The 24,478-nt window shown below is 48.8% G+C and overlaps 1 protein-coding gene across 6 annotated transcripts in view; it reads left to right on the top strand.

Moving 5' to 3' along the window:
- Positions 1-23,597, top strand: part of SLC8A3 (solute carrier family 8 member A3) — a gene marked incomplete at both ends in the record, with an annotated part of 92,922 nt that extends 69,325 nt beyond the window's left edge. The window contains 5 exons of one of the 6 annotated variants that reach the window (XM_084207141.1): positions 2,673-2,776; positions 20,812-20,936; positions 21,469-21,568; positions 22,624-22,899; positions 23,221-23,597. In XM_084207141.1, the coding sequence (XP_084063267.1) occupies positions 2,673-2,776; positions 20,812-20,936; positions 21,469-21,568; positions 22,624-22,899; positions 23,221-23,597 (982 nt within the window). Of the gene's footprint in view, positions 1-1,181; positions 1,291-2,672; positions 2,779-20,771; positions 20,937-21,468; positions 21,569-22,623; positions 22,900-23,220 lie in introns of all 6 variants that reach the window. The other 5 variants (XM_084207138.1, XM_084207140.1, XM_084207139.1 and 2 more) reach the window with 5 other exon arrangements.
- Between the last annotated feature and the right edge of the window lie 881 nt (positions 23,598-24,478).

Raw genomic sequence — 24,478 nt, 5'->3', positions numbered from 1 at the left:
TGAATTTGGTCACATCTTTCCAGATTGCCTGTGATTGTGATTGCCAGTCCTGATTTTCTTTTCCATCCCATTGCCAGTCAAGACTGATTGTGCACAACATGCACTTGGGCCTGATCTGACTGCTAAGGATGGGCAGGAAGAAGAGGAGGTTGTTGTGTCAGGGCCATGTGTGGGACCAGAGCAGTAGGAAGCAGGGGATCATTCACTGGCAGGACGGGCAACTGTTTTGAGGAAAGGGAAGCACTTTTTATGTGGGCCTGACTTCTGGTTTAAAAAATGCAGTTCCAGCTTGGGGTTGTGTTCAACTGGAAGTCCAGGAGCCCCAAGATGGCAAGCAGGTACCCATTCAGAGGGGTTACACGTGCAAACAATGTTTTATTTAAGAGGAGGTTATACCAGCTTGGAATGAAAGCACCAATGTCTTCAGTCACAAGTGAGGGATGCGACTGCATGAACCTTTGCAGCCACTGGGAGAATGAGGGGAGTGGAGGGGTCATTTCAAGCTTGCAACAGTCAGTGCAGCCTGTCTGTAAGGAGGCAGTCTTTGACTTGTTTCTCTTGTTCTCTTTGGGTGTGAAAGTTGTGGGACAGTAACCTCTGCATAAGGCATGTATTTGCTCTGGAGGAAACCATGGCAGAGTGAGCTCTTCTTTTCCTACAAAATGGTACAAGAACTTGTAAGAAGTTTGCTAAAGGAGAAACACAGGATCTGCTGCCCAGCTGCTCCAGCAGCTTCAGCAGTCAGCACTTCTCAGAGCAGGCCAATGAAGCTGAGGCAGCAGCAGGGCGCCAGCAGGGTGTGTGTGCTTGTTTGGCTGCTGGTGTGTGTGTGTATGTATGTGTGTGTGCACAGGGGTAACAGGGTGAGGGAAGCCTGCTTCTCAGCTGGCCATCAGACCTCACTGCCCACAGGCTGAGCCCTGAGAGAGTTTGTTGGGGTTTTTTTTTTTTCTAACTTCACTTTCTAGTTTAGCCTGCCATTCTGCCTTTGGGTTAAACAGAAAATTGGCCAGGGGCTTGCAGAAGGGGTCTTCAGCCTTTCTAAAGGGCCATGTTGAGTTTGTTCAGTGGGTGAGAAAACTTTGACTCTCTAATGTACCCATTTAACTCCGTCCTTCCTTGACTTTTGCTTCTCTGTTCCCCTCTCCCCTTTATGACCCTTATTATTTTTCCATCCACAGCAAAACAGTTCACATCAAGGTAATTGATGATGAGGAGTATGAAAAAACCAAGAATTTCTTCATTGAGCTGATGAGCCCCCGCATGGTGGATATGAGTTTACAGAAAGGTGTAGTACTGGCCCTGCAGACTAACATTAACGTTCTTTCCTCCTCTCTTCCATCTCCTTCCTCCTCTTCTCTTCCTCTGATGTCTCTCTGTCTCTGACTGCTCTGCCCTAAACACTGCTGTGCACGCACACCGTGTCACATGGTACCCATGGGGTGGCATGGGGAGTGGTGCTGGGGCTGCTGAGAGGCAAAGTGGCAAGGGGAGGAGAGAGAGAAGGATGGAGAGCAGTCCTGCTTGTCCATATTTCTGTGGTGGCTTGAGAGGAACCTTCTGCCACCCCCACTGGAGGGTCCAGGAAAATTTTGTAGTGTCATTGGGAAGATGCTGGCTAGGAACACATCCAGCGTCTCAGGAGATCATCCCTCAGCCCTGGTCCTACGGGTTGTTCCAGTCAGACCCATGTTAGAAAAATACAGGAATTGAGGCCTGGCAGAGAAGCAGCTCTGTGACTTCTGAGAAGCACTGGGCAAAGGCTGTGCAACCCCTGGTCTGGTTGTCACAGAAGAACTCTGGGAGCAGGAGCTGAGGGCAAGGAAGAGCCAGGTCCTGCTTTGGTTTGCCTGGGGTCTCACAGCAGTTATGTGCATTGCAGGGGTAGTGGAGGAAGTCAGATAAGCTGGCCTCAGGGGAAAGAGGCTAGACCTGCTGCAGTGCCCAGGGCATTTCCTTTTGAGCCTTGGAGTCATTGTCCCATTGTGTCCCCTGTGAGCAAAGCGGTCCATCCCCTAGGAAGACTGTGTCCTCATTTGAGGAACAGGACAGGAGGATGGGTAGATACTATCAAGAAGAGAAAGCAATAAGATGTGCCATTTTAAAAATGGGAGTTAGAACCATCAGCCTCCTTAGCAGCTGGTGGAGCTGTAGCCACTGGCAGAGACCTACCCCACCACACTGGGGAATGTGTCTCTCTCTTCTCCTCAGGTTCCCAGCCCAGAGTCTTTGCGGATTTATTATTAATCATGAGAGTATTATTACTGTATTTATTATTAATGGAAAGAAGAAATTGGTCTTCCAGCTAAAATACAGTGGGTAGCTCAGGGTGGTGGTCCCTGATGCTTTTCAGGCAACTGATACCTTTTCCATTACCATCTGACACTGAAAAAAATTGCGCTGCAGAAGTCACCTTCCACTAACCATCAGCAAGGTCCTCCTCCCACTTTTCCCTGCCTCCTCACTCCCTTGCCAGCCCCCTCTGTCCCTAACACCCCGCTCCAAGGAGCCGCTGCGAGGATGCTGTGTCCGACAGGCAGGCCAGCGCACACCGCCCCAGCGGGAAGGGGCTGCGTGCAAGGAGCCCCCACCAACGCCGCCGCCGCCGCTGCTGCCTCGCCTCCAGCCAGCTGACCCGCTGTACACGGTTGTCTCTCTTGTTGTCCCTACAGGAAGACCATAAGGGTTAAGATAGTAGATGAGGAGGAATACGAAAGGCAGGAGAATTTCTTCATTGCCCTTGGTGAACCGCAATGGATGGAACGAGGAATATCAGGTGTGAGATCCTTTATGAAAAAAATGCAAAAAAGAAAAAAATCAGAATCAAGTATCCAAACCCCAAATCCAGAAAATATAACCTTCTTTCTCCTCCTTACCCTTCCTCCTTTTCTCCTCCTCCTGTAGAGGGATCGACTTTTACTCTTTGCCCTCCTGTATTCTGCTCTTACTCTGTTTCGGTGTCATCTCTGCCTTTAAGAGCCTAGCTTACTTCTGATTCTCCTTTTGTGCAATGCTTGAGTCTCGGAGGCTGTGTTATTTTGATTGGGTTTCCTTGTCTTGACCTGTTTTTTGTTCTGAGCACACCTTTGCTGTTCTCTCTGCTCCTGCTTCTTTGCCAGGACCTTGGGGAATGCAAAAGGCAAAAGAAGGGTGTAATGCATGGCTGCCCCCTTTAGCTCCTCCTGTACTCCCCTTGTCCTTCCCTCTGTTGTTGCCCCCAGTGGCACTGCTTTGGTGCTCTTGGGTCCCTATGAAGTGCAATGAAAAGTCCATAGGAGAAGAGAGGAGGTGTGAAATAACTTGGCTTACTTTTTTTGAAATGGTTCTTCATATCTTCTATTTGAAAACCCCTTTAAATGTGTCACAAATAATCACAATCTGTCATGCAGAGGGTGTGAAGCTCTGCTGAGGTCCTGCTTCATCAGCAGTGAGACCCAGGATCTCCCAGCAGACCAGGATTCATAGCTAGAATAAACCCAAACTTACAGTTGTTTCTTGCCTACATCTACCTTTATTCTTGTCCTATATGTGTTTGACCCCTTTCTCACTGAGTCTTGCCACTGGCTTCAGTAGCTTTGGGGTGGCCTAAGAGGGCCAAGATTGAAACAGAGGCACTTTACTGACACCCCTTCTGGGTGCTTGCTACAGAGTAGAGCCAGATGGGTTTGCCCACAGGCTTATTTCTGCTCCCAGGTGCTGCTGTTGGTGATGGGACACCTGGCTGCTCCCCATGCACTGCAGAGCACAGCCCTCCCTTGCTGAAATGTCTTCTGTTTCTTACCTCACCAGCACAGCAGCTGCCCTCTGGCCAGTCCAAGCTCCCATAGACTGCTCCATAGGATGTTCAGGACAGACACAGGTTGCATTAGCATTTCAGTATCATAGAGCATCCGTGGACTAGTAAAATGTAAACCTGTATTTTAATACTGTTAGACTGCCTCCTGCAGCCCACAGGCAATGAGGGACATCAGGTTTCACTTTGTCAAGCACAAGCCCTCAGTTTTCACTGAAGTTCAACTGCCTTTGAGCAGAGGCAGTGATCAACCTTGCCATATCCTGTGGGAGTATGTCCCAGCAATCAGTTGCCCTCCAGGGTAAAGATGTGAGCATGGCTTCTAGGTAGAAGTTGACTGGCCTCAGCTTGTAGCCTCTAGTTACTTTTTTCCATCATATAAAAGAACTATATAATGCCAGAGCTTCCATGTAGCTATCTGTTCTCTACACCCACAGAATGGTCAGATTTCTTCTTGGGTGTTGTGAAGGCAAATGTTTGGTCCTGGATCAAAGTCTTCAGTCCTAGAACCACACTGGAGTCTCCTCTCCACGTGGGTGGAGATGTCTTCCTATCCATGGGTCTCCCACCTCCATCTCAGCAGGTCCAGGAGGAAAATCACAGGCCCCTGGCTTTCTCCTGCTTATGCACTTGGTAGCTTGGAGCAACACAATGAATTTTTTCTCAGCTGTCTGTTCTCTGTGAATCCTGCAGCCTTTTCTAAACAATGAGCAGAATCAGAATACAGAGTCAGAAATGGGCTGTTTTTATGAAGTCCCATATTTCTCTTTCCTACACAGGTCACCTTGCACCTGGCTGAATAAGAACAAGTGTTTGGAAAAAGCCCAAATGGCCCTGGAAGTGGACTAGTTGTAAAACATCCTCATTATTACTAGGACTACAGAGCCAGTTTGCTGTATCACGTATCTCTTATTTACATCTGTATCAGCTCTAGTCAGTGTGATTGTCTGATTTGCAAGAGGCAGAGAAGAGGTCAGAGCTGGACTAAAGTGATCTGCAGCACAGAGCCTGCAGGCCAGGAGGTCAGGGCACACCCTTGGACAGACCCTCTTTTTCCTGGAGGAAGTAAAGGACCATGCCGGGGAGGAGACACAGGGCCCCAGTTGGCCTCATTAGAGAAAAGTCAAAGAGTGAGAGCACCATGGTTTTAAATCTGAGAGGCAGAATAAACTGCATTTGTAAATGTTGCTGGCACAAGGTGGCACAGTCGCTACACTAAATCCAGGGCATCTGGAAAGATCCCTAGCTCTGTACTGAGGATCTTTGTACTCTGTGCACTTTGCAGTACCTCCGATGAGCCTACCTTGTGCCTGGCATGAAGAATAAGGAGCTACGAGAGGCTTTCCCATAGAGAGCATTGTGAGTGATTGAGAGCAGATGCTGTGGCCAGCAGCTTCAGAATTCATGCATGACCAGCTGGCTCCCGGCGGAAAGGAGGCAGCCCGGGCCACGCTCGGGCTTGCACATGCTCGGGCATCGTGCGCTGTGCAGCGTTGGGAAGGGATGCTGGTGCTGACTCCAGCACGCGTGCTCCTGCCAGCATCGTGTGGGGGCTGCCATTGCCCTGTGCCCACAGACGGGGAAAATCCCACACCACAGTCACCTGGGGGGGGCTTTGCTGGGTTTTGTTGTGGTGATGGATGTACCCCCGCGTGACTCACACAGCAAGGGCAAAGCCCAGCTGTTGCCTCTCCTTGGGGACCCAGGCCCGGTAGCTTTTGAGGTAGAGTCTCTCTGGGTTTTGGCTACTCATGCATTTGTTCCCAGTGCTGCAAAAGATGTGGTTTTCTTGACAGTGTGTCCTTGTTTTGTTGTCACTCCTCACTTAGCTCTGTCACCTCAGTGCTGTAGGAGGATTGATGCTCTCAGCTATTTGCAGTATCTTCAAAACCTCTCCTGGCTCCTCTGAAAATGGGGTGGCATTGGGCACCTCAGATGAATGGCAGTCGTGTTTGGAAGTAATCTGCAATCCAGGTCACGCAGAGAAGCTAGTTGTGCCTGCACTACCACGGCGTTGTGCTGAGGGCCTGCGGCCGGACCAGGACTTCTCCATGCAGAGGGCAGCTCCAAGCTTACCATAGGGATGCAAACAAGGTGGCAGTGATGAAATCAGGGGTGAAATGTTCCCTGAAGTGATGGCAGAGCTGATGACAGGGAGAAGTAGTATGTGCTTTTCAAAGCAGCCTGGGGCAGAGTTTGAGTGGTTTATTTTGGGATGCAGAACTTGGTCCAGAGCCTGGTGCTATTCAGACCCAGTGTGCTGTCCCTGAGGGTACCACACTGCTGCAGGCTGCGGTGGCAGTGCTTCCTGACAGACATGCAGTGGAGGAGGATGGCAGGTGGGAGCAGGGCTTACTACCACACGGCTGATTTGCCTTACTCTCTGTGCTGTCCTGTACACCTGCCAATACAAAGCAGTCACTTCCAGTCAAGGGAACTTCTCCTTGGCCCTGATCACAGCTGTGGGGCACAGGGGTCTCCAGGATGGTCTCTGTGAGGGCCAGAACTCAGCGTGACATTCATCCTATTGCTCTTGCTCTCTACATCTGCTAGCACCTTACTGGAGGAGAAATCATCTCTACACAGAAGTGTTCCTGTAGTGGTCCAAACACAAAGCCTGTCTTCAGGTTGACCAAGGCTTGCAGAATGCAGACCAGCCACTGATACAGCCTTTGAACTGGAACATTTTGCATCATCTGCAGATGCTGCTCCTCACTGTTCATCCCCTGTTACATGAGTCATGCTGCTTTGAGCCTTGGGACACTCAGCTGTTAACCCTTGCTGTAAGGAGAGCTGACCATTTACTTCTGCTATATAAATGCTACATCTACTTTGTCTCGCAGGTCATCTGATCTTTTTCACCAATCACTTTCTGCAGCTGGAGTTTTTCAAGGTTTTTCTGATCATCCAAACAAATCACAAGTAGTTTTACTATAGCAGCTCTTTTTGTTGATGTGCTCCAATAATTCAAAGAGATGAGAACAGATCTGAGATTGGAATATCGCCAGCCTGGCCTGTGATGACGACCAGCGCTGACTCAGTAGTGCCATATCAGATGCACAGAGCACTGGCAAAGATGGTGCTTTCTGCAAGCTTGTTGTATCTAAGTGAATGAGTAAAAAGAAATCAAAGAGAGAGACTCACATTCTTTGCTTGGCCAGGATGGTAAATGTTGCTTTTCTCTATCCTCCTGGCCATTTTCCAGGTTTTCTGACTTTTTTTGTCCTCTCCATTTCTAAGAAATTAATCTTCAAATCCTTCTTGTCTCACCTTTCCTCCATATGCAAAGTCACATAACCTGAATCCCTGTTTACTGAGTGCTGCAGGGTTTTGAAACTTCCCTGCACCCTGCACCACATTTCTGGGCATCCTTTTGTCAGCACCTTTTTAAAGGGTTCCTGCAGGGAAATGAGTGTCTTCCTTTATGACGAGATGCTGTCTGTTGGTTTGACTTTTGCTCTTATAGCATCTCTGCTATCGTGTCAGCTCACAACTCAGAATGCAAATTTTGCTGCTATCCCAGCAAGATTTTGGAGTAATACTTTCTTCACACATCAGCTTTTACAGTTTTTCCTCAGCCCTGGATTACAGGAGAAGAACTTGCTTTGCGTTCCCTGGATGAAGTTGCTCTTCTGCCTAAATTGTGGCTAATCTTAGTGTTGATACAGCCTGAATGGCAAGTGAGGCTACTTTGGAAGATTTCACTTGATGGCAGAGAATGGTGCAAATGGCATTTGGAAAAATATGTTACATGAGGGTTACTGGGAATCAGCTTGTGAGAATTCACTGCACAGTGGTGGAAGAGTCAACCTCAGGGCTGATGCCTGAAGGCTGAGTCTGAGAGTTATGTTTTGTGAAAGGGACTGACAAACTTCATGTAAAGTTTTGCTTCAGAAAGCATGTGTCCCACAAGATACAACTTTGCTGGAAATGGGAGTACAGATGGCTGGCAAACATTGTTATCTGCTGGGTGGCATGCCCTGGCTTGGGAGGATTTTGTCTGAAGTCTTCTCAGCCCTCCCAGCGCAGAATCAACTGGTGCAGAGAAATCTCATAGCACATCTCCTAATCAAGTGTCAGCATCTCTGATGGGAAAGCTTTGTGCCCAGAGGGAGGATGTGACTGGGAGTCACAGGAAGGATTGAACTGCAAAGAAGGAAGGATTTCCAGCTTGGATTGATCCATCAAGTTATCTATATCAAAATATTGATGAAATTATTTGACTGGTTACAAAGATCCATACCTGTTTAAGGCAAGCTGTATTGATACATGTGCTGCAGTTTTCTGAAGTGTGAACAGATGCTAAGAAACTCCTTCTTCATCAACTCCATCAGCTGCTGATGAGAGAGGCAAAAAAAATGTTAGATTGGTGTTTCCTCATTCCCTCAAGGTTTAATAATTTGCTCACAGCTCTGTGATTAGGCTGAATGCTGCTGACTCTCCTGATGGAGAGGAGTTTCTTGGATCTGCAAGAGCTTTGCCATTGACTTCATTAATAATAGCTTTCTGGTTAATGCTGCAAAATCTCTGCCTTGTTTAGCCTTTAAAAAACCCCATGCTTAGGTCTCTCCACAGTCTATTAGGGAAACAGTTTACTCACCTCAATGAGCAAATCTGGAGGCAGAGCTTGTGGACAGTTATATCTGGAAGATGGAGGACCATTATCTCTTTGGGGAAGGGAACCTGTGTTTCACATGGTCACTTCTTGGTCACCTTTGAGTGTGCAGGGGGTGGAGGCAGTGTGTTCTCTTTGCCTGCAGCGTCCTGTGACTGCCCTGCTGTGTGACTGAGAGTTTCCTCAAAATTCATCCTCCTCTCCCTCATTGCAACTCCCTCTCTAAATCCCAGGCCTTTAAAAAGGATCCTCTTATTTACACAGTGACTTCTCTGAGTCTTTAGGGATACTGATTAGAAAAGATTTGTGTTGATTAAGAATGAGTCCAGAAAAAAGCATGCAGCATAGTCAAATCTCTCAGTGAGGTAAACAGCAGAGAAGTGTTTCACTGTTTAGAAAAAGGCTGGGACACACATTCAGCTTATCAAGTTGCTGTAAACACAGGATTGCTGGATTGCTGGTCTGCTTCAATCCCAAGCCTGGTTCCTCTTGCTTGGTTTTTGGAGTTAACGCAGGAGGTAATGAAATTCCTGATCTGTAACCCACACCAACATGCATGTCACAGCAGAATTTGACCTCAAAGTATACCAAAACCATGCAGATTAAATGGCTTATTAGTACACAGATTTTTAGCAGCTTTTTTTAATTCAGGCCTAAATTGTCCATTTTCAGGGGTGGCAAGGGAAGCAGAGTTCATGCATGCAATTTTGACTTCACCTAGTCAAAACCAAGCCTTCAGGGCAGAGAAACCCCAGTGAAGGAGGAGCAGGGATCCACAGCTAAAGGCTGTGGGTCCTCCTGGGTGAGTCAGCGTCACAGCCCCCTTATCTGCAGGCACACGTGTTTGTCCACAATCACACCATGCAAGGCTTAGGTAAGGGATACTTGGGACTGCTATTTTGGACTTGGCTGTGGAGCTAATTTTAGCAGTTCCCTGTAAGAGTACACATGTTAAGCCTCTGAGACTACCTGAAATGCCAAGAGCAGTGAGGTGGCCTGGCTTGGCCCCATAAGGAGCGTGATGTGCAGAGCAGCAGTGCAGGAGAGGGAGAGGTGCCCTGGGGAGGACTGGAGGGATGCAGCCCAGGCTGGGGGGAGTGGAGGGAGGCTCGTGGGCTGGGAGTAGCACGGAGGCCATCAGTGAAGCTGGTACAGGTACAGCATCCCCAGATGGGCTGTCAGGAAACATTACAGGTCAGGGCTAAGGGCACATTAGCAGATGTGTGTGCAGGAAGAAAGCTTTAGTCCGTGAAATCATTTTCTTGCTTGCATGCACAGCATTCACTCAGAAATATAAAGATAAAATAATCCTTTGGCTTTCTGCATGCTGTATTCTTGATGTTTCATTCATAGCTTTATAGGCTTCTTCAAATATTCATGTATCATATTATAAGTGAAAGGGAGAAAAATTGTTCTTTTTCAGGCTCACAAGCAAATGAGGAAAAAAATAAACTCAAATCCCAGAGCAGTATAATAACAGTTTTAAAAAACATGAGGAACCATTTTTTTTTTTAATAGCCGCAGTAGCTTAGGGTCCCAGTAATATTTCATTATATTACATTTGAGCACCAAATTGACCCATTGTACTAATGCTTGTAATTGCAAAAGGCAAATTAAATTTCTGTACATTGTCTGGAGAGTCAGAAGACCATGGAACAGTAAGAAGGTCACATGACAGCATGAACTGCAGCAGGACAGAGCTACAAGAAACCTCCAGATTCCTGCTACCAGGGGTACTGATAAGCCTGTTGGAGACTTCAGGGAGAGGTGTGTGGATGAGAGGAGGTGCAGGCAGTGCAAAAATCCCTTTGCATCTTGTGACTCAGTGGCACTGTACTTAATGCAGAATGTACTCACAAATAATTTCCCCAAAGTTTTTGACTCTCAAATGGAATTGACCCTGAAACAGAAGGGTTGTTCAGCAAGAAGCCTCTTCATTTCACCTTTCGCTGTGCCTCTACCTGCCCACATGGACAAGGGAGATCTCTTGGGTTGCCCACAGTTCTTACAGCTGGGGAGATGGATCAGTGGATGAAGATCTTGACTGTCTCAGTGTCTCTCTACAGACACTGTTGGGAAAGCTATGCCCATGGTTGCTGCTCAACAGAGCAAGGAAGTGACTGGGTGTCAGGACTCAGGATTAGTTTCTCTGGCTCTGCCATGGAAACTGTGCAACCTTTGATAAATTGCTTAGGAAGTCACTTTCAAATGGCACAGATACAATTGGGGGCATCTATATAAGAGTGTCTGCTTTTCAGAGGCCCGGACCGGCAAGTCTGGGGAAATTAGCACTTTTGGACTCCAGCCCACTTCTGAGTTTGCAAAATGTTCCCTTTAGCTTCTTTTTGCTTGCTTCACCATCTGTCAAATTGGGTTGTTAATACTGACTCTGTACAGAGTTTTAAGCTTCTGAGACTAAAAGTGCATGATAATAAGTGTTAGTAATTACAATACTGTCATCACATGCAACCAAGTCTTCAGGGATTGGTTTGCCGTTTGAAAGACAAGTGGAAGTTAAAGGTAAGGCACAGACTTGGTGCTTGGCCCCTCTCAAAGAGTGTTAGAGTTTTTTAGCTATATGGATTCTGCTGTGACTGGTTTGATACCTGGATGTAAGTTGTGGCTGTCTGTGGGTTACACTTAAGAGGGATCCAGCCAGATGTTTCTTTGTGACAGCTCTGGGGAGTGGGGAAATCAAGAGAGGAAAGGGTCAGGGGGTCACTGCCCAAAGGGCCTGGGCTGTGTCTGTATGGAGAGCCAGGGTAAGGTCATCCCTTGCAAGGACCTTCACTCCTTTCTCCTCTTTTCCTCCCACCTCAAGTCTCAGAGGACCATGCAGTCACATTTCCTGAGACCATGAAGTCACATTTCCTGACAGGCAGTTGCATCCCACTGTGGTGACGTTGCATGGCCTGTGTCCATGCAGCACTGTCAAGCAGATCATCAATTTGAAACAGATCCAGGAGGACTCAAACAGTGATGCTCTGCATGTGGCTAAGCTCCTCTAGGTACCCTGACCCTCTGAAGATGGTACCTGTGGGGTGTGGGATAGGTGTAGGTGAGCCAGGGCATCATCCTGAGGGGTGATGCATGGCCATGTTACCCCATGCCCCTTTTGACATTGGAGGCCATCTGTTTAATCAATGCCTCCCTCTGATGCTGCTCTTCTCAATAAGCTGCCCATCACCTTCTCTTCTCAGTACCTACAGGTTTATTGGGGCTCCTCACTTGTGCCAAGCCCTGCCACAACCACACACACCCAGCTTAGGCGGGGGCACCTCCCACGCCTTTGGGTCAGTTTGGCGTGTGTCAGGCCCCAGTGGCAAGTGTAACTGCCCTCCTTCCCTTTCCCCTTCCCTTCTTGCCACTTTCCCCCGCTGCATCCCATCCCTTTGCCTTTGTTTGGGGGGAGGGGGTGACTTTGGGGAGCCAGTGCCCTGGTGCTCACTGGAGCACCCCAGTCTCCTCTCCATCTTGCTGCTGCGGTGTCTGCTCCCCAGCCTGTGCCCGACATGCAGCCCTGGTGAGCTCGCACGCTGCCTTGCACCATGTCCATTGCTCACTGACAGCTTTCATCTGCAAAACAGCTTTTTCCTGTTGGATATTAACTTCTTCCCTCTTTTTCTTTTCTCTCTCTGTCTTTCTCATGTTCTTTCACCACAGCCCTACTGCTCACACAAGGTAAGTGCTTTTTCTCCTTTCCTCTGGCTGCTCTGGCTGTCTTTTTGTCCCTTTTGGCCAGAGCCTCCCTGCTTGTGTTTGTTGTGTTGTAGACAACCTTGGCTCCTGATGTTTGTGTCCAGTCTAGTTAAGAGCAGTACAATTAAGAAAATAACCATGACTGATTTTTTGATTGATTGACTGACTGACTGACAGACAGACATCTAAGAGCATTTCCCATATTCCAGAATTTTCCTGGCAGTTTAGGGGAAATGATCCAGACAGAGTTGCAAAGCAACACAGGCTATACCTGGTCTGAAGCTGTGACTTGAGACTCTCTTTAGGCAACTCTGGTGCTTGGGTTGTGCTGATGCACAGGGGAAGATGGGGATTTCTGCAGGGAGGTGGCATTTCTGCAGAGTGGGACAGTGTTGCCTGGGGTGGGCAAGGGTACAAGGTTGTGCAGGTGTCCCCTTCCCGTGGAGGGTCACATTTCACCCCTCATTGCCCTCACCCCTGTGCTCTCCACCTCCCATCCAAGGGGGTCCCCAGGGTGTGCACAGCACCAGAGCAGTACTGCCAGAATATGATCAGCACCATTTCCCTCCTCACCCTCAGCTCTGGTTCTGCACTCTGTATCTCCTGTTCCAGTGTCAGGATTTCATTTAATACAGAGCCCCTCTTCCTTGCCTGAAATCCCCATTGCACTGGTCAGTCTTTATCCCACTGTGATGCAGTGTATGCCTCCTGTATTGTGGTCATTCCTTCAACTCCAGATGTGATTACTGCTCAATTTCCACTAAAGAAGCATTTCTTGAAATATAAGGGTGGGCATGGAGGGTGCATAGAGGAGCTTGAAATCCCCCAGGTTTGCTAGCAGAGCTGAAAACCAAAGCATTCATGATGCCTGAGCCATGCTGCAGATCCAAGGAGCAGCATCTGCCACACAGGCTTCAGTCTGGCCCCTTTTCAGAGGATGCCAAATCTGCTGCACAGGGATGTCCTGAGCCTGTTGGCTATTGGACTAATTAGAAAATTGCTAGTGGCAGGCAGAAATCCCCAGTTCCCCAAATACCAGCTTAGGGTGTTTATGGAAAACTCCTCAGAATGGTTTGGATGGTTTCCTTTGTTACCTCTTCAGATCCAGGAGGACTGGAAATAAGTTGAGCACAGCCTCCTTCCCAGTAATTTCATTGCTTTAATTCAGTAGCTGCCTAATTTGATCAGAACCCTGGGAACCAAATAATTCCTATTAAAATAACATAACTTTCCTCCCTCTGTTTTGATCCAGCCCGATTGCTTTTGGCAGCTGTTATTGGAGAACTTGGCCATCAGCTATGAAAAGTTACTTTTTGGTTCGTAAGGGAGAGCCCCTCTCTGTCTGGTGAGGGGTGCCTGGGGTGCCCCCCTTGCCAAGCTGCCCTGGGTTCTCTCTGTGCATGTGATGTGTGTTGGGCTCGTGGTGCTTGGCACCCACACGTGCTTCAGTCCAGCAGCAGGCACGTGCTGGAGTGTCACTCAGCAGCAATCACGGCTAATCAGTGGGGAGAGAAGCGACGTCCTCGTTTAGTCCGTGTCATGTTAGATTTAGGTTACACCGGCGCACGAGAATCTTTGTTTAAAAACTGCATTATTTAATGTTCCAGTGGAATCCATCAGTCCCACACCTTGTCCCCTGCCTCCTGGAGCAGCTTGCACAGCTCTTCCTGGGCAGCATCCCATTCCTGGGGATGTGTCCTTGGGACTGCTGGGTCCCAAGGAGAACCAATGCCCCTGGCTCTCCTCACCATTCCCCTTCCCATGGCACCGCTTTGGCAGCCCCTGCAGGGCCAGCAGCTGCACAGCCCCCACTCACAAGAGTGAACCCTTCTCTTCACAGAAAGTGTGGGTGCCCTGATGGATGAGCCCAAGTGACAATGCCTCTCTTGTCCCAAGAGCCCTTACCTGTGAAGAAATGGGGGATCCTGACTTTGGCCCCCTAGCCTGGCAGGGCCCTCCCAAGGAAAACAGGCATGTGAACTTTACACAAGGTGAAGTAATTGGGCAAGGCACCGGTTCTGCTCAGCATTTATTTCTTCCAGATTTCTTCTCTCTCTGAGCCAGACTTGCAAGGCCATGCAACGCTTGGCCATGTGTCCAACGCCAGCTGTTCAGGCTTCAGAGTAGTATGACATAGCTGTGGAGAGACTTGAGAGTCTGGGGGTTTTCTTAACCTTCTGTTTTGATGCTGGCAATGATCTCTCTGTATATTGTTTATACTGGGAAATACTTGATACCAAAGTGCAAAGGTATCAGTTGGTATCAACTCCAGTTGGCCCTGCTTTTGCCAACTGTGAAAGAGCTGCTCTCAAGTCTTTCCAGCCTTTGTAAAAGTCACTGAAAGCTTGAGCACGGCCTTTGCTTGAAAGTTCTTGGGCTCAAGTGAGCTAGATCTTTAAAGGGCTATGGAATTATCAAATGGTAGATACTTCTGTATCCTCATTTCTATATACTCATCCAGTTCCAAGAAAATATTTCTAAATATATTTCTTTATTTATGCATTAAAACTCCCATGTCCACTTAGCAGTGGGAAGGACTGAGGAGCAGAGATGCCAGTGTCTGGCCAGTCAGGGATGGTCATGTCAGCAGCAATCTCAAGGCAGAGCCAGGAGTAGAATAATGCTCAGTTCCCAGCCCTGCGCCTTAGCCTCCCTCTCATGAATGTGCATCATTTCCCAGTTACCATTAAGGAATGCTGGGCATGTATATGGGATGTATCATGTCTCAAAAATAGCTTTCAGGGCTAAGTAAGCAGATTCCTTACATTTTAGAAGGCAGCCTAGGCTGCTACTGCTTGTATGTGGGCATGTGCTTCTGTTAAGGGCATATCCATATGCTAATCTCCAAAGCCAGAGTGTCTTTTAGCCAGAAGTCTTCTCCACTTGTGACTGACAGCTTGACAGTGCTCTGGAGAGAGGAACGCATTCTGGCTCTCTATTCACTTTGTTTAGCCAGGATTATATCTTATTAAGCCACAACAACAACAAAAAAAATATCCTATTTTAATTGTTGTTTTAATTTTTCCTAGCAGCATAATGTCCAAAAAGGGTGACTTTCATGCAGATACATGCCCGCTCCAGAAATGGATGGAGACAAGATAGCTTGAAGAGTATGAAATGGCCTTCATAGCAATCTTTGATGAATACACTGCTGGTTTTAGTCCAATTTATTCAGCAAGTGTCAGGGAATACAAACTAGTCCATGGTTTGGTAGTTTTGCAGCATTGCCTAGGTGATGAGTATCTACCTCTCTAATGGTGTTTTAGGGCCTTCCCATTGCCTGCTTCAGCTCAAGAGATGCAGTGGCCAGATTACACCATAGAAATTGACTTTATCTAACTTTGATTTATAATGTGTCCAAGAGGCCACAGGCAATGTCTAGGTCCTGTTTGATCCCTCCCCCCTCCCCAGTCTGGAGGAGGGCAAGCAATGCATGATGTGGGAACACAGCTCAGTGCTCCCTTTTCCCTGGAAGAAATACAATGAGATGGGGATATGTTTACAGTATTTTGACCCCAAGAAATGGCCTGTCATGTGCAGGTCTGAAAGTGCTTTGCAGATCACTGCAGCTCAAGTCCTGGGATGGCCCTGCAGGCATAAGTTGAGAGACAGACTGAGATGGACGTGGGGTGAAAGCTGAGCAGTGAGCATGGCGGAGACGTGACCAGGGCTGCAGAGCAGTGGCAGGACCATAACCAGGAGCTGCTCAGCCCCCTTGTCTGTCATAGCTTTAAGGGTCTAACCAAGTCAGAATGAGAGCATGGAGTGGTTTATCCAAGAACTTCTCCTCTTGTTTCCTGCACAGTCCAGCACCTAGTGGGTATCAGCTGTGGCTGTTGCTACAGCCCAAGTAAAAGCATACTTGATCCTCATTCCTCCCACCCAGCCTTTGATTTTACCAGACCTGTTGTCTCACCTGCTTGTAGCATATTCTCTCTAACTCATTGGCTCCCTGGCACTGGGAGCAGGGTACCTTGGTGCAGCAGCTGGCACAGCAGCCCCAGCTTGCCTGGCCTGAGCAGCCTGTGTGTGCTCCTGCAGCCCAGAGTTCCTAACACTCAATGGTAGCCCTACCTAGGTGCCAGAGCAGATAGGGTCTAGGGGACCCCTTTCTGGCCACCTTCTCCTTCCCAGGGAGGAGGTGGAGGCAGCCCAGAAGGTCCTGGCAAGCTCTGTTCTCAACAGGCACAGCCAGACCTCATCAGGCTTAATTGGAGTTGACAGCAGGGAATCCAGGGTGCAATCCACATTGAAAAGTAGGTACTGATGCAGATACAAACAGAAACCAGGCTAGTTAATAATTAAGCTGCAGCTTGGCAGCATTCACCTTGACAGACTTGACCTTCCAAATTAAAATCTCTCTCTCGACATACAATCCCCCCATCCTCACTCCCCCTTATTTTGTGTTCTATTTATCTCAGCCCTTGGTAGTCTTCTTTGCAGGCTGCCATACTGGGGCGATGTGTGACACACATCACAGATGTCCTGTCTCTGCTTCCTGAAGGAGCCCTCCGAGACCCCAGCCCTCCACCAGACTGTGTGGGAGCATGTTCCACACTTGCTGCAAGCGAGCAGCCTGGTGGATTGCAAGGATTGATGGAAGCAAGCAGGGATAGCAACCTCCTGTGGCTCTATAGGCAGGCTGGTGCACCCTGTGCTTGCCAAAGTGCTTCCCTGAAAGGCCAGAGCATTTGGATTGTTCTCTGCCGCTGGGTTTTCTGCAAGAGTTTATTCCTTCTCAGAGGGCTGTTGGGTCAGTACACACAGGCTCAGCTCAGTCCTCAGCATCCCATTGAAACAGGCAGACCTAACATGCCTGAAGCAGGCTTAGGATGGGATCTGGTGTTTTGCAGAGGTTGACACTGATTCCTGCCCCAAAATGCTCACGTATCCTAAACAGATAGGTGGGCAGGATTGGTGGAATCATGTAGGTGTTTCATATTGCTCTTTGAAGGTGCTCAGCCCACCTTAACTGTATGGAAAGTATAGGTTCTGGAGAAAAAATATCAGCTGGGCTCCTAAATTTGTCCTTCCTGCCACTGTCTTAATTTCAGAGAACAGTCAGCAGCCTGGTATTTAGCACCTAAGGGTCACTTGCATAAGTGCATTGAGCAAGATCCAGTACAGTACTGACATGGGAGTCTTGTGTTTGCTCCTGCATTAGGATGGAACCTCAGTGAAAGTACAATGGCAGCTTAAACGTTTTCAGATACACCTTTAAAATTTAGGTTTAGGTTAGGTTTCTGTGCTTTGCTTTCCTGTTGCATGTTCACAAGTGTGACTACATTTTAATGAGACGTTAAGGAATTACCTTCTTTCTTCCTTACCCAAAAGCTTCCACTATTAACATTTCTATGAGGTACCCATTTGGACATGTTCCCTTTGCCTGTTCTCCTCTGGTTTGCTTGCAGCTGACGTTGAAAGACCTAGCTGGGCAGTCATGTTCAATCATTTGTCCCCAGAGGATGCCCTTTGATGTACCATCTTGGGTGCCCGTGTTCTTCTGTCTGCACCCCAGTTCACCATGCACCTGGAAAAGGAGGTGAAATCAATGCCTCCCTTATTCATGTCTCCATGGGTGTGCTGTCGGTAGGCTGAAGGTCTCCATTGCTGGTCAGCATGTCTCTTCACTCCAAGTGGCTTACCTAGGTCTTGAAGGTGCCTCTGGTGGCACTTGGTCTGCTGGCAAGGTGCTTTCTGGAATAGCAGGACTCCCACCACCTTCACTTTGTGGGGTCTCCAGTCCCGTGCTCATGCTAGCATCTAGCCCCTTGGCTGACAGACTCTCTTGGACATGGTTGTGTTGGTGATTTACTCTATGAGCTGCCTGGCAAGCAATTGCCTTGGTTGTTCATCAGTAGGTGATCCACAGATGCCTTGCAGAGACAACAAAGCCACACGCTAGAAGGTGCAAGGTCCCGTGAACATAGGCATTCCCACGCAGCCTGGACATGGCACACACAGAGAAGAGATGCAGGAGATCTTCCTCCTCAGGGAGGGATTCACATCTTTCACTGTCCTGCAACTAGCATAAGCAAGAGGCCAGGTTCTGGAATAAAGCTGTGTTGGGTACCATTTCCAATGGAGATAAGAAAACTCGCTGCACTGCATGTGCCTACAGACCTGCCTGCAGTTCAGCCTTGCCTAGAGGCATAACATTTGCGTGAGACTCTGTGTTCTCTTACCATGCCAAAGGCTTTTGTCAAATCAGTTTGATTGGGGATTGAGGTTTCATTGCATCATTTCTCCTGGAGTTGTTAAGCTGAGGAAATGGTGCCTGATATTTCCTATTTTCAGAGCATTTCCTCAGATTCCAGGCATTTGCTTTTTGCAGTCTGCAACTGCAGCAAGGGGGCAGGAGCCTAAGGGACTGTGCTGCCAACTGTGACCACAGCTTCTCAGATGTATTTATTCCAGGGAATGTTGTAGTGAGTCAGACTGTCACCAAGTCTGAGCTTTGCAACCCTGCTGGGATGGCTGCAGTGCTTTTGCTCAGTTCTGTATTTTCAGCACATGTCAGTATGTGCTCAAGCTCATCTGCTAAGCTGGGTTTTGTGGAGCTGAGGGTGCCTTCACCCCTGACCTTCAGGTCATGAGGAGCTCAGACAGAAGCAAGGCATATTGTAAGTGCTATGGCAACTGATGTGTGAGCAACTGCATTTTCATTAGTGGACACAGCTTATCTTCGCACACTCCCAGGTAGAGCAAGATGCTGGACTTTCTTGTTCTGTGTCTTAGAAAAAGAGCTGTACATGATATCTGACTCCTTGTTGCACTGAATACAAGTACCTTGCGTCTTTTTTCTTGATAATCATCAGTTCATGCCTCCAAGTGTAGTGTAAAGCAGAACACTTTCAAAGAATCATGGAATCATAGAATCACTAAGGTTGGAAAAGACCTCCAAGATCATTGTCTAACCTTTGACCAAACAGCACCATGTCAACTAAACCATAGCACTAAGTGCCACATCCAGTTGTTTCTTGATTTCTTCCAGGGCTGGTGACTCCACCACCTTCCTGGTCAGCCCATTCCAATGCTTAACTATCTTTTCAGTGAAAAGGTGTGTCCCCTGCATCCCCCAGCATCCTGCATTGCCTTTCTTCTTCTCCAGGTGCTGTGCTCCTCTGTCTGGGCAATTTTTTTCTAAACTTATGGGGATTCCTAAATCCAGATGACGCTGTCTTGGAGCTAGGCAGTGATGTTTTTGATGTACAGCATTGATTTTAAATGATGGATGCAACTTTTCTGTTTCTGTGATGGGTTATAATAATGTCACCTGCCACAGGAGTTACGTTTTATAAATTCTGAAGGTCTTGCAAGGCTTACAGCCTTTTCAGTCAATCTAGCCAGGCAGATGAAGAGAGAAGTCAGAGTTTATAAATAGATTTCACTGGGACTGCATAATTTCTATGTGAGTTTTAGTGCGTAGTATGAGATCTGCTGGAGTCCACATGGGATCAATCACATCTGAGGCATTACCTGGGCATTTGTAACCTCTGCAGGAAACCTCAGGTAACATCTGACCCTCTGCTTAGCCAGAACAAGATGCTCTGCCTTTGTGATATGCTCTCTCAGGTTCTAAAGAGCTCCAGCTTGCACTCCCAGGCTCAGCTGGGCCCTGTATTGCAGCTTGTACACCCTGACTGGTCAGGCAGGGAAAGCCAGGGGAAAGCCAGCCCCTTTCTTGAGGTGTCAGTTTTACAGAGAGCCCATCAGCATCTTCCTGCACTTAAGCATGTGGGTGGAAGACAAGACCTGGGCCAGGCCAGGGCACCCTTCCAGCTTGTTGGGAAGCTCCTTCCCATCTGGGCAACCAGAACCCTCTTGAGGCGCCTTGCTGGGTTAGCTGGGCCATCAGCGAGATTGAGCCTGACACAGGGTCATCTCAGCATGCTGCTGACCCGGGGTCCTGGTTTAGTGTCCTTCAGCAGAAACTAAATATGGAATTAAAGAATGGAATATGTTGGAAGGAATCTTAAAGATCATCTGGTTTCAAGCCCACTCCCATGGGACCCCTTTCCCCAGGTTGCTCAAACACCACATCCAGCCTGGTCTTGGACTTCCAGGGACAGGGTATTCACATCTTCTCTGGACAACCTAGCCTTAGCACCTTTGCAGTATTATGAATGGAAAAAACTACTTCTTTCATTACTTCTTGTTCATTTTTCCAATTCATGTGTGGTTTACATGTGGTTGTGACTGTGTGTGTCTGAGTGTTAGATCAAGCACTGAGTGGCACAAGGAGCCAACCATGATTTTCTACTCAAAGAGGGGGAAAAGGCTCTGTCTCTTGTTAATTCAAATGAGGGGGCATGTCAGGGTGTTAGAAGTGTCTTAAAGGGCACTTCTGCCTAATGGCAGAATGATTTGGTACCTCGCTCTCCCCAAACTGTGGCTGCTGCAGGGGAGATGGGAAAGTGTGTGTCAACTGAGAGCATCAATGCAGATTGAAGAAACAGTCAAGGTGTTTTTGTTAATAAATTAAAACCGTGTTGCTTATGTTCTTGGTGACTGATATTCAGAAATCTTGGTCCTTTGTTTCTGTGGTCCAATACCCCACCACTGCCCCCCAAACTGCTGTATGAACTTAGCAAGCTGTGAGGGGGCTGCAGTAACCCATGCTCAGGCCCTGCAGACAAGCCCCGTGGTGCCCTGGAGGTCCAGGGCTGCTGCCCACAGCTTGGTGTTGGCCTTGCTTTCACAGAGGTGGCAGAAAGGAAGATGACAGTTGAAGAGGAGGAAGCCAAGAGAATTGCAGAGATGGGCAAACCAATACTCGGCGAGCACCCCAAACTGGAAGTCATCATTGAGGAGTCCTATGAGTTCAAGGTCAGTAGTTGTCCTAGGGGTCCTCCAGGAGGGGAAAGCCACGTGGCACTGTCGAGCAGCCTTGGAGAGCAGGACTGAGGGGGCAGCATGTGCAGGAAAAGGGTTGTTGAGAGAGGAAAAGAAGTATGTAATGTAGTAAGGGTGGGTGAAGTCTACAAGAAATGTCAAAACTAGCAGCAGCTGGCTGGTGGGGGTGGAGGGAGAAAGGCAAGAAGGCCCTGCTGGAAGCAGAAGAAGCCAGTGGGCAGGAGGATGCAGGAGCAAAGCTGTCTCTGGTGAGGCAGGGTTGAGGGAAGAAGGAACCTAATCAGGATTGAGGTATGGCAAACAAGCTGGCTCTGGTGAGGTCTGGATCAGCCAGTCCAGCGAGAAGGTGGGCTCAACCCTAGTCGTGGCCTAATCTAGCTGGTAGGAGAGTGCTTGTGACACTTCCATAGTTTGGAAAGGGTCTGTGAGACCACAGTGCACTGCAAGATCATCCTTGGCCACTAGCAGCTGGTTTAATTGCTGTGCATCTTTATTCCCACAACAGAGCACCGTGGACAAGCTGATCAGGAAGACAAACCTGGCTTTGGTTGTAGGGACACATTCCTGGAGGGACCAGTTCATGGAGGCCATTACTGTGAGCGCAGGTGAGGGGGACATCAGAAAATCCATACGAACATCCACAGGATTCATGCAGCCTGGAATGACAGCATCTCCCTGGTCAGTGATGCTCATCTGTGGTCACCCATCAGCAAAGCCAGTCCAAAGAGGTCCTCTGCTCCAAATATAGTGGGCTTTTGCAGGTACATTAGTGAGGAGCCCAGGAGATCCATCTTCTGGTGCAGGGCCCTCCAGAAGGCCAGTTTTCAAAGGCTGTGTCAGCTGGCAGTGCTCCTGCTGCTTCTAGTCTAATGAGCAGTGTGCAGGCAGCAAAATCCCATCCCGGCTGGGATCCTGGCCAGTGCAGGTCGCTCCTATTGGGAGATGCCCTGTCATATTCAGTAGAGTTCCTGGGAGTAGGGACAGTTAGCACATGAAGACTGGAGATGTTGCCTCATGAGGCAGCATCTAGTGAAGGAAAAGGCCCAGAAACTTGCCAGCTGTTGCCAGATGAGAGAGCTCACTGCTTTCAGAGCCAGGCAGCTGTGGGAAAGGTATTTTAGGCATGTCTATGCTATTAATGGCAATTGGGCATCTTTCTGAACCTTTCCTTCATGGTTGGTTTGGCATCTGCCCCAAAGGGGTGTTTTTCACCCAGCTGTGTAGGAGGTAGTGGATGGCCCAGCCGATGCTCTGGAGCAGGAGGATCAAAAGATCTCTCTAGTTTCCCAATTCAATTGCTTTCTGTTAAAACACCACTTGCCTATGTAATTTCTTCATGCCACTCAACAGTGATCTCCACAGGCTGACTACCGCCTGTGTGACTGCCTATGGACAGGGACAGGGCTGCCCCTCTGTGGGTACAACACCCCATTACATCGCTCCCCATCCCTGAGGGTTCTGGGGTGCCTGGGAGACATTCTTTTTGCCAAGCCTCACCCATCACTGAAGGACCTGGTGTGCCTTGAATTCACTGTCATGGCCAGCACCACTCCACCTTGTCCCAGTAGAGCCGAATTTCTGGAGCCTTGGGGTGGAGGAGGCAAGCACGAGCTGCCCCAGTGGAACGAATGCTGGACCTCTCCTTCCGTGTTGTTTGCAGCAGGTGATGAGGACGAGGATGAGTCTGGTGAGGAGCGTCTGCCATCCTGCTTTGACTATGTGATGCACTTCCTGACAGTCTTCTGGAAGGTGCTGTTTGCCTGCGTGCCCCCCACCGAGTACTGCAATGGCTGGGCCTGCTTCGTCGTCTCCATCCTCATCATCGGCATGCTCACGGCCGTCATCGGCGACCTCGCCTCCCACTTCGGCTGCACCATTGGCCTCAAGGACTCGGTGACTGCCGTCGTCTTCGTCGCCTTCGGCACTTCTGTACCAGGTGGGGTGGCCATGGGGAGGGCGTGGGGTGGGAGGTAAATCCTCTGGACATGCTCCTGATTTCAGGGGAGGAGATCTGTCATGGGATGGGGTTCAGGCTGGGAAAGGTATCCTCAAAGCGCTGTCTCCAGGCAAGGTCTGCACCTTGCTTTGTGGCAACATGGGATCTCTGAACCTAGGAGGGGACTGTGCACCTTTTGCTCTGTGTCCTAACCTGGTTGGTGACACACCTGAGCCTCCCTTGTCCCCCAGGCATGAAGGGTTGTCCGTTTCTCCTGTTGGACCCCCAGTGATTTCTCCTTCCCTCCTCCCTCAACCCCAGACACCTTTGCCAGCAAAGCCGCAGCCGTCCAGGACATGTACGCTGATGCCTCCATCACCAACGTCACGGGCAGCAACGCTGTCAACGTCTTCCTGGGCATCGGGCTGGCGTGGTCAGTGGCAGCGATCTACTGGGCGTCGCAGGGGCAGGAGTTCCAGGTGTCAGCAGGCACCCTGGCATTCTCTGTCACCCTCTTCACCATCTTCGCCTTCATCTGCATCAGCGTCCTCCTCTACCGCCGGCGACCCCACCTTGGGGGGGAGCTGGGCGGCCCCCGAGGGTGCAAAGTGGCCACGACATTGCTCTTCGTCAGCCTCTGGCTGCTCTACATCCTCTTCGCCACCCTGGAGGCCTATTGCTACATCAAGGGGTTTTAGGCGGCGGTGGAGGGACGGTGCTGCCGGGGGAGGGACCCCTCCTCCGTTACCTCACCGGACACCAGTCCTGGAAGCGCGGTTTCACTGGAGGTACGGCTGTCTGCCAGGGGCTGCCGCTGCCCACACGGTCGGACAGCTGCGTGCCAAGAAGGGCAAAACCATCACAGAGTGAAAAAAACAAAGAGACAAAACCCATCCAAAAATGGTATAAAAGAAAGCAACAATGGCAAGTGTTGAAATAAAACACAATAAACCCAGGCACTGACCCTATTCAATGAAATTATGACGTTTCAACCATCTCCGAAGGCCACCTCTCCCACAGAGGGTCATCTCCTTTCCTGCTGAGCACCCCTCCACTGTAAGGAGATGTTTCCTCAGTTTTACTAGTTGAGAATTGCAGAAGTCTGGTTCAGGAATTTGTGGGGGTTTTTTTCTTTTTTTTTTTCTGTTTGCTAGTTGCTTTTTGGTTCTGGGGGAGCACGCTGATTCTTTTTTTTTTCTTTTTTTTTTTCTTTTTTAACTACTTAATCCTAAAAATGTTACAAAGTTAAACTCAAAGCTTCAAGCTGCCGTCAGTGCTGGAACTGAACATGTGTATTTCTGAAGCCACAAAAGACTGTGACACAGTCAAAAACCTTTTTCACTATTACCCCTTTCCTCCCCTGCCGCCTTCCATTTCTTTCTTTTTTAAGAACATCACAAGACTGATATATTTTTAATACAAACACAGACACACAGTCACACACATTTAGTGACAAAAGCTGGAGCATGTAGCATCTCAATCACCTGCCTGGGCTAAGAAAAAAGGAAGGGAAAAAAACCCCAACCCTCTTATACAATACGTGTCATGTATATTTTGACTATGGCATTTCTCTTTGTAT

This window comes from Fringilla coelebs (assembly GCF_963513975.1).
Source record: "Fringilla coelebs genome assembly, chromosome: 6".
Classification (NCBI taxonomy): domain Eukaryota; kingdom Metazoa; phylum Chordata; class Aves; order Passeriformes; family Fringillidae; genus Fringilla; species Fringilla coelebs.
This window is presented reverse-complemented; position numbering and strand designations above follow the sequence as displayed.